The sequence below is a fragment of the Ranitomeya imitator genome, chromosome 1 (genome assembly GCF_032444005.1).
Source record: "Ranitomeya imitator isolate aRanImi1 chromosome 1, aRanImi1.pri, whole genome shotgun sequence".
Taxonomy (NCBI): Eukaryota; Metazoa; Chordata; class Amphibia; order Anura; family Dendrobatidae; genus Ranitomeya; species Ranitomeya imitator.
The window spans coordinates 1,180,016,545-1,180,032,538 of NC_091282.1; the positions used below are offsets into that span (position 1 = coordinate 1,180,016,545).

The window sequence follows — 15,994 nt, forward strand, 5'->3', positions numbered from 1 at the left end:
ATTCCATTGAGAGGAATTGATGCTACGCCTTTGGCCAAGAATAAGCCTCAGTATTGGACTCAGCTGACCATGTGCATGGCTCCTGCGCACCAGGAGGATATTCGCTTTCTGGTGTTGCAAAATCTGCATGATGTGGTCGTGTTGGGGTTGCCATGGCTACAAGTCCATAACCCAGTATTAGATTGGAAATCAATGTCTGTGTCCAGCTGGGGTTGTCAGGGGGTACATGGTGATGTTCCATTTTTGTCTATCTCATCATCCACCCCTTCTGAGGTCCCAGAGTTCTTGTCTGATTACCGGGATGTATTCGATGAGCCCAATTCCAATGCCCTACCTCCGCATAGGGATTGTGATTGTGCTATCGAGTTGATTCCTGGCAGTAAGTTTCCTAAGGGTCGACTGTTTAATTTATCTGTACCTGAGCACGCCGCTATGCGGAGTTACGTAAAAGAATCCTTGTAGAAGGGTCATATTCGCCCGTCGTCATCGCCATTGGGAGCAGGGTTCTTTTTTGTGGCCAAGAAGGATGGTTCGCTGAGACCTTGTATTGATTACCGCCTTCTAAATAAAATCACGGTCAAATTTCAGTACCCCTTGCCGCTGCTATCTGATTTGTTTGCTCGGATTAAGGGGGCTAGTTGGTTCACCAAGATAGATCTTCGTGGTGCATATAATCTTGTGCGTATTAAATGGGGCGATGAATGGAAAACTGCATTTAATACGCCCGAGGGCCATTTTGAGTACCTAGTTATGCCATTCGGATTCGCCAATGCTCCATCAGTATTTCAGTCCTTTATGCATGACATCTTCCGAGAGTACCTGGATAAATTCCTGATTGTATACTTGGATGATATTTTGGTCTTCTCGGATGATTGGGAGTCTCATGTGAAGCAGGTCAGAATGGTGTTCCAGGTCCTGCGTGCTAATTCTTTGTTTGTGAAGTGATCAAAATGTCTCTTTGGTGTTCAGAAGGTTTCATTTTTGGGGTTCATTTTTTCCCCTTCTACCATCGAGATGGACCCTGTTAAGGTCCAGGCCATTTATGATTGGACTCAGCCGACATCTCTGAAGAGTCTGCAAAAGTTCCTTGGCTTTGCTAATTTTTATTGTTGCTTCATCTGTAATTTTTCTAGTATTGCTAAGCCATTGACCGATTTGACCAAGAAAGGTGCTGATGTGGTCAATTGGTCTTCTGCTGCTGTGGAAGCTTTTCAAGAGTTAAAGCGTCGTTTTTCTTCTGCCCCTGTGTTGTGTCAACCAGATGTTTCGCTTCCGTTCCAGGTTGAGGTTGATGCTTCTGAAATTGGAGCGGGGGCTGTTTTGTCGCAAAGAGGTGCTGATTGCTCGGTGATGAAGCCATGCGCCTTCTTTTTCAGGAAGTTTTCGCCTGCTGAGCGAAATTATGATGTTGGCAATCGAGAGTTGCTGGCCATGAAGTGGGCATTCGAGGAGTGGCGTCATTGGCTTGAAGGAGCTAAGCATCGCGTGGTAGTCTTGACTGATCACAAGAACTTGACTTATCTCGAGTCTGCCAAACGGTTGAATCCTAGACAGGCTCGTTGGTCGCTGTTTTTCTCCCGTTTTGACTTTGTGGTTTCGTACCTTCCGGGCTCTAAAAATGTGAAGGCGGATGCCCTGTCTAGGAGTTTTGTGCCCGACTCTCCGGGTTTGCCTGAGCCGGCGGGTATTCTCAAAGAGGGAGTAATTGTGTCTGCCATCTCCCCTGATTTGCGGCAGGTGCTGCAAAAATTTCAGGCTAATAAACCTAATCGTTGCCCAGCAGAGAAACTGTTTGTCCCTGATAGGTGGACAAATAAAGTTATCTCTGAGGTTCATTGTTCGGTGTTGGCTGGTCATCCTGGAATCTTTGGTACCAGAGATTTGGTGGCTAGATCATTTTGGTGGCCGTCTCTGTCGCGGGATGTGCGTTCTTTTGTGCAGTCCTGTGGGATTTGTGCTCGGGCTAAGCCCTGCTGTTCTCGTGCCAGTGGGTTGCTTTTGCCCTTGCCGATCCCGAAGAGGCCTTGGACACATATCTCTATGGATTTTATTTCGGATCTCCCCGTCTCTCAAAAAATGTCGGTCATTTGGGTAGTTTGTGATCGCTTCTCTAAGATGATCCATTTGGTACCCTTGTCTAAATTACCTTCCTCCTCTGATTTGGTGCCATTGTTCTTCCAGCATGTGGTTCGTTTACATGGCATTCCAGAGAACATCGTTTCTGACAGAGGTTCCCAGTTTGTTTCAAGGTTTTGGCGAGCCTTTTGTGCTAGGATGGGCATTGATTTGTCTTTTTCCTCTGCTTTCCATCCTCAGACTAATGGCCAGACTGAACGAACCAATCAGACCTTGGAAACATATCTGAGATGTTTTGTTTCTGCTGATCAGGATGATTGGGTGTCCTTTTTGCCGTTGGCTGAGTTCGCTCTTAATAATCGGGCCAGCTCGGCTACCTTGGTTTCACCGTTTTTCTGCAATTCTGGGTTCCATCCTCGTTTCTCTTCAGGGCAGGTTGAGTCTTCGGACTGTCCTGGTGTGGATACTGTGGTGGACAGGTTGCAGCGGATTTGGACTCATGTAGTGGACAATTTGACCTTGTCCCAGGAGAAGGCTCAACGTTTCGCTAATTGCAGACGCTCTGTGGGTCCCCGACTTCGTGTTGGGGATTTGGTTTGGTTGTCATCTCGTTATATTCCTATGAAGGTTTCCTCTCCTAAGTTTAAGCCTCGTTTTATTGGTCCGTATAGGATTTCTGAGGTTCTTAATCCTGTGTCTTTTCGTTTGACCCTTCCAGATTCTTTTTCCATCCGTAACGTATTCCATAGGTCATTGTTGCGGAGATACGTGGCGCCTGTGGTTCCATCTGTTGATCCTCCTGCCCCGGTTTTGGTGGAGGGGGAGTTGGAGTATATAGTGGAGAAGATTTTGGATTCTCGTGTTTCGAGACGGAAACTCCAGTATTTGGTTAAGTGGAAGGGTTATGGTCAGGAAGATAATTCCTGGGTCTTTGCCTCTGATGTCCAGGCTGCCGATCTTGTTCGTGCCTTTCATATGGCTCATCCTGGTCGGCCTGGGGGCTCTGGTGAGGGTTCGGTGACCCCTCCTCAAGGGGGGGTACTGTTGTGAGTTCTGTGATCAAGCTCCCTCCTGTGGTCACGAGTGGTACTGCGGCTTCTGAGTTTCCTTCCTCAGGTGATGAGGTTAAGTCGTTAGGTGCTGCTCTATTTAACTCCACCTAGTGCTTTGATCCTGGCCTCCAGTCAATGTTCTAGTATTGGTCTTGCTTCCTCCTGGATCGTTCCTGTGGCCTGTCTGCTCAGCATAAGCTAAGTTCTGCTTGTGTTACTTTTGTTGCTTAATTTTCTGTCCAGCTTGCGTTTTTGGTTTTGCTTGCTTGCTGGAAGTTCTGAGACGCAGAGGGAGCACCTCCGTACCGTTAGTCGGTGCGGAGGGTCTATTTGCCCCTCTGCGTGGTTGTTTGTAGGTTTTTGTGTTGACCGCAAAGCTATCTTTCCTATCCTCGGTCTATTCAGTAAGTCGGGCCTCACTTTGCTAAATCTATTTCATCTCTGTGTTTGTGTTTTCATCTTACTCACAGTCATTATATGTGGGGGGCTGTCTTTTCCTTTGGGGAATTTCTCTGAGGCAAGGTAGGCTTATTTTTCTATCTTCAGGTCTAGCTAGTTTCTCAGGCTGTGCCGAGTTGCATAGGGAGCGTTAGGCGCAATCCACGGCTACCTCTAGTGTGGTTTGATAGGTTTAGGGATTGCGGTCAGCAGAGTTCCCACGTCTCAGAGCTCGTCCTATGTTTTGTGGTTTTTGTCAGGTCACTTGTTGTGCTCTGAACTTCAAGGTCCATTTTTGCCCCTCTGCGTGGTTGTTTGTAGGTTTTTGTGTTGACCGCAAAGCTATCTTTCCTATCCTCGGTCTATTCAGTAAGTCGGGCCTCACTTTGCTAAATCTATTTCATCTCTGTGTTTGTGTTTTCATCTTACTCACAGTCATTATATGTGGGGGGCTGTCTTTTCCTTTGGGGAATTTCTCTGAGGCAAGGTAGGCTTATTTTTCTATCTTCAGGTCTAGCTAGTTTCTCAGGCTGTGCCGAGTTGCATAGGGAGCGTTAGGCGCAATCCACGGCTACCTCTAGTGTGGTTTGATAGGTTTAGGGATTGCGGTCAGCAGAGTTCCCACGTCTCAGAGCTCGTCCTATGTTTTGTGGTTTTTGTCAGGTCACTTGTTGTGCTCTGAACTTCAAGGTCCATTGTGGTTCTGAATTACCTATTCATAGCAACTCCCCTTAGGCCTCTATATAGTATAATGCACTTCCCATAGACCTCTATAGTAATGCACTCTCCATAGCCCTCTATATAGTATAATTGACTCTCCATATGCCTATATATAGTATAATGAACTCCCATAGGCCTTTATATCATATAATGCACTCACCTGAGGCTTCCATATAGTATACTCTACTCCCCTTAGGCCTTTATATAGTATAACGGAGCCCCTATAGGCCTCTATATAGTATAATGCACTCCCCATAGGCCTCTATAGTATAATTCCTTTACCATAGACCTCTATGTAGAATAATACACCCCCAAAGGCCTCTAAACAGTATAACGCACTCGCCATTAAAAATAAAAAAATACAATACTCACCTCTCCTCATTTCCTCGCTGCTCCGAGTGCCGGCACATCTCAGCACAGTGGGCACCATGTAGTGGCATCATCGTCCATGTTGTCAGTGTCTACATCAGTGATGTCAGATGTAGAGGGGGACCCCGTGCCCCCCACTCATGGGCCTTATAGTGGCCGGGAGGCGGTTTGCAGGGAGATTGAGTTTAACTGTATGGACATGCAGTAGCGTATCTGCACCCCCTCTGTCTTCTAGCGCTGACTAGACATGCACGGCCTAGCTCAATACAAGTGAATGGAGCGAAGCTGGACACGTCTAGTCGGAATGCGCCCAGGACTATGCAAATACTTGCAGTCACATGATAGCCCACTCCCGCCGCTGGTACTGGAGAATCCTAACAGTGCACGCTGTGAAGATTCACAAGTCCCAGTCACATAGTATACCTGTAGACTTGGGCCCCAAGGCCACACAACCCCTTTAAGTCCAGAAATATTATGCAAACCAGTTATTTCTTGTAGTGTCTTGCAATTTTCCATCGTTAGCTCTGTAACAGAATTATGTCTGACGGTGGCAACCGGAGGCCCCCCATGAATGAAGAACATCACATGGCTTATTGAAAGACATACACTATGGAGAGAACATAAGAATTATTGTCCTACACGGACCATGAACCACCACTATGTTCTTTGATTTTTTAAAAATCTAATTTGTAAAAAATTCAACTAAAAACATTGATGTACACGAGGTAATTTGATATCTTGTATGAGAACTATATCCCATGTGTTATTACTGCGTTCCCGAGAATGCACTGCAGAGCCAATTCTAAGTATACATATCTATATACACTGTATACTGGAGTCTCACTGTCCTAAAGGGTGTAAGGTTGCACATGGAACAGGCGGGGGGCGTGCAAAGTAAATACATGAAGAACGGAACATTCAGGAAGAATTACCACCTGCTATATATAGCGCTCAATGCACAAACCAGTTTTAATTACATTTATTCTTCCTTATATTTAGAATGTCATAGAAAGGTTTATTGCCCGAACTAATAATCACTGTTATATTATTATTATTATTATTATTATTATTATTATTATTATTAATAATAATAATAATAATAATCAGCAAAAACTAATAATAATAATAATAATAATAATAAGACAAACTGTCACTTAACATAATGATGACAATAATAATTTAAATATTAAATTACTACTGTCAAGAATTAATTGAATAGTAACAAATCTGTAAACAATTCTAACATCAATAATACCAATAGATAATATTACTACTTATACTGCTACTAAAAGTACCGTAATTATCCTTATCGTTATAATTATTACAAAGGTAACACAGGAAATTACTCTTCCTATTCCTGATAAATGAAACTAATGTATGACTTTAATACTTCTACTAATACTACTACTAGTAAAATTAATTAACAGAATAGTAATAAATAAAAAGTTATAACAGCTGTAAAACCAATAACTAATAATACAAATAACTATAAAATAACTATAAAACCAATAACTAATAACTAATAAAACCAATAACTAATAAAACTTATACAGCTGCTAAAAGTAATAATAATAACAAAATAATATTAATACATGAAATTATCATTCCCCTCCTAATAATAACAATTATGATACCTAAACTTCCTCCTCTATTTAGTAACTTGAGTGAAAAAAAAAAAATAATAATAATAATAATTAAAAAGTTAAACATGAAACTCTTCCTTGTTTTAATATCTATCAATGCTAACAAAATACAATAATAACAATAATATTATTATTATTATTACCACTACTACTATTATTATTATTATTATTAATAATAATATTGGTAGTAATAATAATAGATTATTATTAACTATTATTGTTGTTAGGAAAAAAGGCACCAGACAGAAAATAAGGTACTGGGCTAGACTCCCCCCCCCCAAAAAAAAAAAGTGTATAAGGAAAAATAAAAATACTTTTGGTGTTAAAGAACACCAGTACCCATATAATAGAACGGTCAACCTGAATACTATAAAGTAGAAAGCTTTATTAAATAATCATGGTGAGCAAAAGACACACAGATGGATATTAATACCAATTAAGGCTACGTTTACATTAGAGTCTTGCGTTGGTGCGTCGGGCGCCACCGCGGCGACGCATGCGTCATGTGCCCCTATATTTAACATGGGGGCGCATGGACATGCGTTTGCATGCGTTTTGTGATGCATGCGTCTTTTTTGCCGCAAGCGTTAGGGCGCAGAGGACGCAGCAAGGTGCATTTTTTTTGCGTCCAAAATCTGGCAAAAAAAGGAACCATGCGTCGCAAAACTATGCGCTTTGCATGCGTTCTTGTTTGCGTTGTGCGTTGCGTCGCCGACGCAGCAGCGCACAACGCAAATGTGAACGTAGCCTTAAAGAACAAAAACAGAGTTTTTGCAAAGACTCAGAATTTCCACTATATAAATATATATATATATATACTGTATATATATATATATATATATATATATATATATATATACAGTATATTAGTGATGAGCGAGTGCACTCATTGCTCAGGTTTTCCCGAGCATGCTCGGTGTCCTCCGAGTATTTTCGGCGTGCTTGGAGATTTAGTTTATGTCGCTGCAGCTGCATGATTTGTGGCTGCTAGACAGCTTGAATATATGTGAGTATTCCCTAAGAAACAGGCAACCCCTGCATGTATTCATGCTGTCTAGCAGCCCCGAGCACGCCGAGATACTCGGAGAAAAATCACTAATATATATATATATATATTAGTGATTAGTGATATATATATATATGAGAAAAGAAGGGAAATAATAACCAGAGTTTTTCAATACTAACTATAATAGAGCAAAAGAAACATTAATATAAGATCAATTCTAATAAATAATATAAATATCAGGTCAGAAATCAGAGTGTGACCTTTTGATATTACCCAAATATATGTAGAAGAGAGAGGGAGAAGCTACAAAAACAATAGTCCAAAACACACCTAATAGTAATGTTACTATTGCTAATAACCCATAGCAATATAAATAATAAAGCAGTAAATGATATCCTGCTAACAAATATTATAGATTAAGTATGATACTTATGTTGTGCTTTTTTCATGGGTGATCTCCTCTGTTCACATTTGCATGACTGTGTGTAAGGCTCCATTAGGAGTTGTGGTTTAGGATTATGTAATATTTGACCAAACAATCTCCATATAGCTCATATTTTATTAGCAGTTCTCCTATTCAGGAATGTTCAGTCCCGGATTAGTTACCCACCACAGAAATAATGAACTTTAAGATTTGTGTACTTTAGGAAAACTTGATTGACCATTGTATAAAAGTGTAATGGTGGGGCATCATCAGCTGACTACCGTCAACAACCTGTAGTCAGGGGGGTTGGGCAGCCATGGGAAGTTTGTATTCATGCAGTTGCCCACTCAGTAGAACTAAAGGGCAGATCTGCTAATAAGTTTGGAAATTCCAACTCCAAAATAGAGATACATAGATTGCGCCTATTAATTATACTTACAAATTATTGCAACTTTTTTTTCCTTTAAAGATCCAAATTTAAACCCTGCTTATATGGAAGAAAGGGTGGCACATGAGACCCTACAGCTGGAGAAACGACTCAGCCTGCTGTCTCATCATAGCATGGGAGGTAAGGTACAGGATATAATGCAAAATGTGTAAACCGCTCCTGATGTCGCAGACCATTATTGAAATGTTCATTGACTTTTATGGACAATTTTGTACTACATTGTGCAGAGGTGTTGTTGGAAACTGCTTGGTAGTACAAAATAGCCTCTACCTTTGACGCTGAGTCACTTTTCACGGACAAGTCGTGGTGCGGGGAAGTCAAGGAGTCAGAGGTCAAATGCCAGGAGAGTTAATCGAAGATAAAGAGATAAGACAAACAAATAGTCAAAGCAAAGTCCGGGGTCAGGCAACTAAGTTCAGAGTGCGTCAAAAGCAAAAGGGGTAATACAAACGAGTAGTCAAAAAGGCAAATCCAAGGTCTAGCAACAAAGATCAGAATATCAGAACACAGAGCAATACACCACTGATCAAGGCAACGACTGGCAATGGTCTGACCATTGCCAGCCAGGTAAATAGCCAGGTAATCACCCTGAATGGGTGAAACCTGGAGGACTACCTGTAAGTCCGGCCAGATTGGGCAGCTGGGATGTCACTCACAATACTGACAGTCCAGCACACCCCTGCCTCTGATTATGTAGTTGGGCTGTCACTCACAGCATCCTTAGGACACTGTGAGTGGTGGAATCGTGACGCTACCAAGCATTAATATTATGAAGTGCTGTTGATCATACAGCTTCTGTTAAGGGGCGTCGTGGGTCTGAATGTAGCTGCAAACTCTCCATTCGTGGCTATGAATCACCATCAAAAATTTGGGCATAACATGGCCATCTATCCTGACACCACTAAAGTAATACTCCATAGGGAAAAGTATGTAAATGAACTTTATCCCAGTAGGAAAGAAAATAATTCCACTAGCGCCATCAATTGGAGGTAGGTACTGATTCAATCAATGTTCAACCTTTTTAACAAGCCTTTCAGTATAGAGCTAGGTTTGGCTGGCTGAATCATGCTTGTTTGATGTGACCATGGAGGGAGATTGGCTTGTCTTAATGAGCTTGACACGGAGTCTAATTGGCAATGATTCATGTGAAAAATGCATGGCCTCGCTGAACGCAAGTGTATTGAGCGAGGCCATGTACATCTAGTTGGAATGTGGCCAGAAGTATTCAGATTGTATACTTGCGGACACATGACCGCTCATTCCCGGCACCAGAGAATCCTTACAGCGCGCAGTGAGCACGCTGTAAGGATTCACAAGTCTGCAGTCACATAATTAGTGGAGGTCAGGCCCCTTACAGATCACATAATATCGGCTCACCATCAATAAATAAATATTGGAGAACCCCCTTTAAATCACTCTACAAGTAGACCATTGCCGTCTGCACATCATGAACAAAGTGACAATAGACAAATAGTGTTTTTTTTATACTGTGCAGATCATATCTATGCACATAATTATATGTATAATTAAAATATTCCTATTATACTGACAATAAATTAAATTCATGATCCAGCATTACAAGAACAACTTTCCAACATGCAGAGAATTACAGCACATCTCAGAGGAATCAACAGCAGCATAATAGAGATTCGGTCCTTGTAATTAGAGATTACAGCGCCTGGCTCATTTATATATTCTACATCATATTCATTATTGGGGAATATCCATTATATCCCTATGCTACAGGAGTTAAATGAATATTTCAAAAATACCTATAACCTCCTGTTTATGCTGAGGGCTTAGAGTAAATCCCATGTTTTATTCCCCTGCCGATGTACTGCATTTATTGGATGTCGTAGAGAGTTGCTAACAAGCATATAGCAGTTGTCTGACTCCGTATGGAACAGTAAATTGAGAGAATAGTAATGCATATGTGTGATGTGAATTCTTATTACTATGGCACTGTCCATATTGTGGTCAGAGAACTTTTAATTTTATTCTCCATCTTAAAGGCTATTGACTCCTTTGCACTCTTTCTTTTTTACTGTGCAAAAAAATTAATTTTCTGTTATTAGTTTTCAGTATAATTGTTTAATTGGTTTTCTTCTCAAGCTTGCAGTTATTTCAATACACTGCAAGCTGCTCAGTGCCATTAAGTGTTATTAATATCAATAGCAGGTTCCCTGCTTAAACTACAGGTAAGGGAAATTTGAGCCAGTGTCGGAGCCCACACAGACCAAATTTCCATTGGCCAAATCCATTGTACATGCACAAAAAGATGTGTATAATGCATGTACAAAGCTTGTTCAGGAGCTAACATAGCCTGCATACGAGCCTAACGGCTGTGATCGGGGCTAGCTGTCGAACTACTGTGACTCCATGTCTGAACTCCTATGAAAACCAGTCGATGGATGGAACAATAAATAATGGAGTGCGATATTTTGCAAATATTTGATCACTTGCACAACATGCTGCAATACTGCAATGTCCCTCCTACTTATAGAATATAAGTGTCCAAGCTAATTAAATATCGTAGTATTCATCCCGTACGGTAAATTCTAAAATGAAAAAAAAATATTGTAATGGTAGAATTGCTGATTTTTCATCACTTCACCACCCAAAAAATGGAATGAAAAGAAATCAGAAAGTCATGTGGATAGTATTATGAGCCTCTTCATAGTTATTAGACGTCAGTTCAATATTACACCAGATTTATGTGCACACGCCACCTAATAATGCGTAATAGTTATATCTGAAAAAGTGGCATTCCATTCACTAAAACTTTGAAAAATTGTAATGTAAAGCTTTAATTCGTATTCGGTGATCTAATACCAGCGATAGTTGGTTTGCAATTCATTTTAATCTGTTTTATACCCTGATTGCTTCATGTAAATGAACAGTGCCTACTGTTGATAATGACTAGAGTTGAGCGAATATGTTTGGAATCGGTCACCGAATTTGAACTTGCCATATTCGTGCCATATTGGTACCCTATTCGTGCCGAATTTACGATTGACGATCGATTCCAAACATATTCGGTCATTTCTACTCCCATTGACGTTCGTCTGTGTTTGGCAAATATTGAAAATACAATATTTGCCGCCGATCGTAATGGGAACCGAATTTTGAAAAATTCACTTAACTCTAGTCTTGACTGAGCTTAGGACGTTAATAAATCATTTTTCCCCTGAAATAATTCATTCTATTCAACTGTATGGGCTGAGAATAATCACGTTAAACAAAAAGTTTGATTTTATTGCAGGAGATGACAAAAGTTTGTCCAGTTCCTCTTCGGACACCAGCCATTCAGATGCCAGTGCTGGAAGCAGGTTGACCATCTGGGCAGATCCTTCTTCTTCGGCCAGCACTTCAGCTGAAAGTCATGGTATGGCAGCAGCAAAGGGCATTCATCTTGGAGAAGATAAAGCTTATGCTGAAGCCCTTCGTGCATCCAAGCCACCTCCTAAGCCGACACCATCTAGACACTTGCAGGAGATCGGCCGTCAAAGCTCTTCTGACAGTGGGATAGCTACTGGTAGTCACTCTTCCTATTCTGGAAGCTTTTCTTCCTACGCGGAAAGCCTGGACATTTGCCATGGTGAGGAGTTTGGGTCACTGATAAGCTTACCGTTGGCCATGGCTACAGATCAAAATCTATGTACATGTCAGCATCCGGATCCACACAGAGGGACTGAATATCAGATTCCTGCCTCTGTCAGACATCTCTACGACACACCTCGAAGTGTTTTACAGGCAGCTGCTAGAGAACCTCAACACAAAACTTCAGATTCCACGTTACCAAAGGACCAGGCACAAGGAACTCAAAGCCCCAGTGATATTAAGCTGTTGCTGCCCCATGTTGACCCAAAAACTGTATCATTACTGCAAGAAAGCAAAGACTCAGGTGATGAGACATATGTGGATTTTGTTCCAAAGTGGACAGCTACAAAGGGGCAACCACAAGGGATGGAACCAAAAGGAAGTGACTTGGCAGCTGCAGGAACAAGTGAGACCTGTGAAATCTGCAGCCCTCAGCCTGGAATTACCAGGGCCCTTTTTTCTGCTTGCCCAGTATGTGGGGGACTGAAGGTAAATAGTTATTATATGTTTGCACATACATAATGTTTCCGTGCTTGGAATATTTGGTTACAGACAGAATGGTTCAAAAATCAGATTTTGGGGGCTTATAAATCATTTTTGGGGGGTTAATGCATGTGCATGCCAGTCAAGAATTACTAGTAAAAAGACAATGGGGGTATTTTTTTTAAGACTGACGTTTCTTAAATCTAATTTATGTTATGTGCAAGTCTATTGATATATTTGTGTATTTGCACCACAAAATTAAATCTACGGCAGCAGTAAGCCGGCGTACATTTCTGCCAGTTTTCTGGCGTGCACTATAGTAAATGTGTCACTTGGCAGTTGGTCATGCCCGATAATATAACAAATAGAAATGCCATTAGCATGTGTACTATCAGGATAATTTATATTCCAAAATGTCTGTAGGAAGAAACTCCATATGCATGAATATTCATAATAAAGAAAAAAGGAGTGCTGACCATCAAAATAAAATAAACATATTAATGACATATAGTGCTTCAATATGACACAGTAAAAAACAAGCGGTAAACAAAGAACAATTCATGCGGTCACCCAGGGAATAATGGGCTTGGCCAAGAAGCGCTATTTATTGTACTCAATGAGTACAAAGAAATAGGGTCTTATGACTAAACTATACATGAAGATCTCACTGAATGATGTGAACTGGTGCAGTATCGTAAACTGGAGTTCACGGGCACACCAATGAATTAGCTGCAGCTGATTGATTACGGTAAGCCAAGATGGTAGGGTGAAAGGCAGCAGGATAATAAAGTGCAAAGTGCATGTGCCAAAAAATTAAGTATTCAGATCAATGACACTTACCCATAGTCATATGCAAGTGCACGGTACAATTCCCAGGGGACAGCCCTGGAGGCACGTTTCACGTTAGCTTTTTCAACAGGGATCACTTCTTACCCAAGCCCATTATTCCTTGGCTGAGTGACCACATTTTGATACAGGAAAAATATATATCTTTGTACCGTTTTAGCCAGTAAATAGAAAAATATTTGGGATTGAGAGTCCTCAGTGGTTGATACCTTTTAATGGCTAACTGAAAAGATGGTAACAAACTGCAAGCTTTTGAGACTACTCAGGTCTCTTCATCAGGCATAGACTAATACAACATCTGAAGAATCACATATTTATACACAACACAGCACAGAACTGTCATTATGGGAGAGTGATAAACAGTTGTGTCCATAAATATTGGAACAGTTTGTGGATAAGGAGAGAAAGTTTTATTGTCCTCTGATTGGGGTCTGGTTCTGTGTTGGGATGCCCCCACAGAATATAATGCAGCCTTACACACAGTATGATGTGCCCCCCACAAATAGACACACAGCATGATGCAGCCCCCCACACACAGTATAGTGCAGTTCCCCACACACACAGTATAGTGCAGTCCCCCACACACACAGTATAGTGCAGTCCCCCCACACACAGTAGAGTGCAGTCTCCCACACACACAGTATATTACAGTTCCCACACACACAATATTGTGCAGCAGACACACACTATAATGCAGACACACGCACAAACATACACACACTATAATGCAGACACACACACACATACATTATAATGCAGAGAGACACACACTATGATGCAGTCACAAACACACACAATACTTACCTCTCCTCCTTGTCCCCCTGCTGCTCTGGCTTCTGCAGAGCATCTCAGTGTCTCACCAGCTCCTCTGCTGAAACATGCTGAGTCACAGGCAGAGAGGGAGGGATAGGAGAGGGAGTGTCACATGACGTTCACTCCTCCATCACTGCGTTCAACTTTATTGGCATCTATGTGCAATGCAGGAAGGGGGCGGTCGTGGGCCTCTCTTACTCAGGGGCCCCATAGCAGCCACTGGCTGGGGGCCCCTGAAGGAGCGTGGGCCCTAGACGGCTGCCTAGTCTTCCTGCACCTAACGCCGGTCCTGGTCTGTGGGCCGGATTGGAACTGCCAGAGAGCTGAATGTGACCCACAGACTGCACTTTGCATAGGTCTGACTCTGAGGGAATTGTTGATGGTTTCAAAAGTGCTTAGATGATTTTCCCCTTTATCCTCTCCCACCCATACTAACTAACTCTAGATAAGAAATAAACAGATTGATATTAGATGATAGATAGATAGATAAATAGATAGATAGATAGATAGATAGATAGATAGATAGATGTTGCTTCTGGCCAAGATGCAGCTTCCATTTCCAGAAGCTGGAACAGAAAGGACTTATACGTTTGGGATATCACAGAAACATGACATTTCTCCAGGGAACTTCAGAAATTCTGCCTGAAATCTTGGCTACACTATCCACAGTTTATCAGCACAGAAGTCCAGTCCACTCTCCGTCAATGTTTGTTTTATTACCTCCTTAAAGGGAACCTGTCACCCCCAAAATCGAAGGTGAGCTAAGCCCACCGGCATCAGGGGCTTATCTACAGCATTCTGTAATGCTGTAGATAAGCCCCGATGTATCCTGAAAGATGAGAAAAAGAGGTTAGATTATTCTCACCCAGGGGCGTTCCCGCTGCGGTCTGGCCCAATAGGCATCGCGGTCCGGTCCGGGGCCTCCCATCTTCTTACGATGACGTCCTCTTCTTGTATTCACGCTGCGGCTCCGGCGCAGGCGTACTTTGTCTGCCCTGTTGAGGGCAGAACAAAGTACTGCAGTGCGCAGGTGCCGGGAAGGTTCATAGAGGCTCAGCGCTTGCGCACTACAGTACTTTGCTCTGTCCTCAACAGGGCAGACAAAGTACGCCTGCGCCGGAGCATGAATACAAGAAGAGGACGGCATCTTAAGAAGATGGGAGGCCCCGGACCGCGACTCCCATCATACCAGGACCGCCCCTGGGTGAGTATAATCTAACCTGTTTTTCTCATCTTTCAGGTTACATCGGGGGCTTATCTACAGCATTACAGAATGGTGTAGATGAGCCCCTGATGCCAGTGGGCTTAGCTCACCTTCGATTTTTGGGGGTGACAGGTTCCCTTTAAGGACCAGATATATTTTTTACCCTTTATAGGGGTGTCCATCCCATTTGAATTTCTGTTCTATTAACCCTTTAACACCAGGTCCTTTTGCCCTTAAAGTGGTATATGGTGTCATTGACATCTGATCCTTAGAACAGACCACCACCATCAGATCAGCAGGGGTTTGACCACCCCCACCGCACACCAGTCAGCTCTTACCATTCCCTGGGGAGCAGCTGTAGAGTACGTTGAGGACCATGCCCCTTTGGTTAAGAAGAGTAAACTTATATACAGGGAAAAGGGGGCAATATCTCAAGATCTAAGAGGCACCAGTACAAAAGAAAAGCAACGCCGGAATCAGGAGAACAGCGGCATTTACACCTGGTAAAAAAAAAGGAATGTACAAAAGTTTTCGGTACAGGTTGAAACACATTAGTCATTACACCTGATAAATAGAAGTATAGGTGTTCTCCATCTAATCTGTATGTCTCTCCTTCAGGGAGCCACAGCCCTTCACCCAGGAGTTGTATCGACAGCGCCCCTGCAAGGTAAGCAGATATTTTTGGCAATAAAAACAAAACAGTACCCTGGTATGTGTCATGTATTGATGTAATCACATGGCCAGTTAGCCCGTCTTCCTTCGGGGAGTGGCAGGTAAAAAGGGCTAATTTCCAACATTAAAGATGGCTGATATATGAAGAGTAGGAAAGGGAAATCTAGACGACTGGCAGAGTAAAGGAAGGGCGATCACAT

The 15,994-nt window shown here is 42.2% G+C and overlaps 1 protein-coding gene across 2 annotated transcripts in view; it reads left to right on the forward strand.

The window, feature by feature from the left end:
- Nucleotides 1-15,994, forward strand: part of DOK7 (docking protein 7) — a 171,234-nt gene that overhangs the window by 88,320 nt on the left and 66,920 nt on the right. For both annotated transcript variants that reach the window (XM_069744754.1, XM_069744755.1), the window contains exons 6-8: nt 8,198-8,296; nt 11,439-12,265; nt 15,741-15,789. In XM_069744754.1, coding sequence (XP_069600855.1) covers nt 8,198-8,296; nt 11,439-12,265; nt 15,741-15,789 — 975 coding nt within the window. The remainder of the gene's footprint in view (nt 1-8,197; nt 8,297-11,438; nt 12,266-15,740; nt 15,790-15,994) is intronic.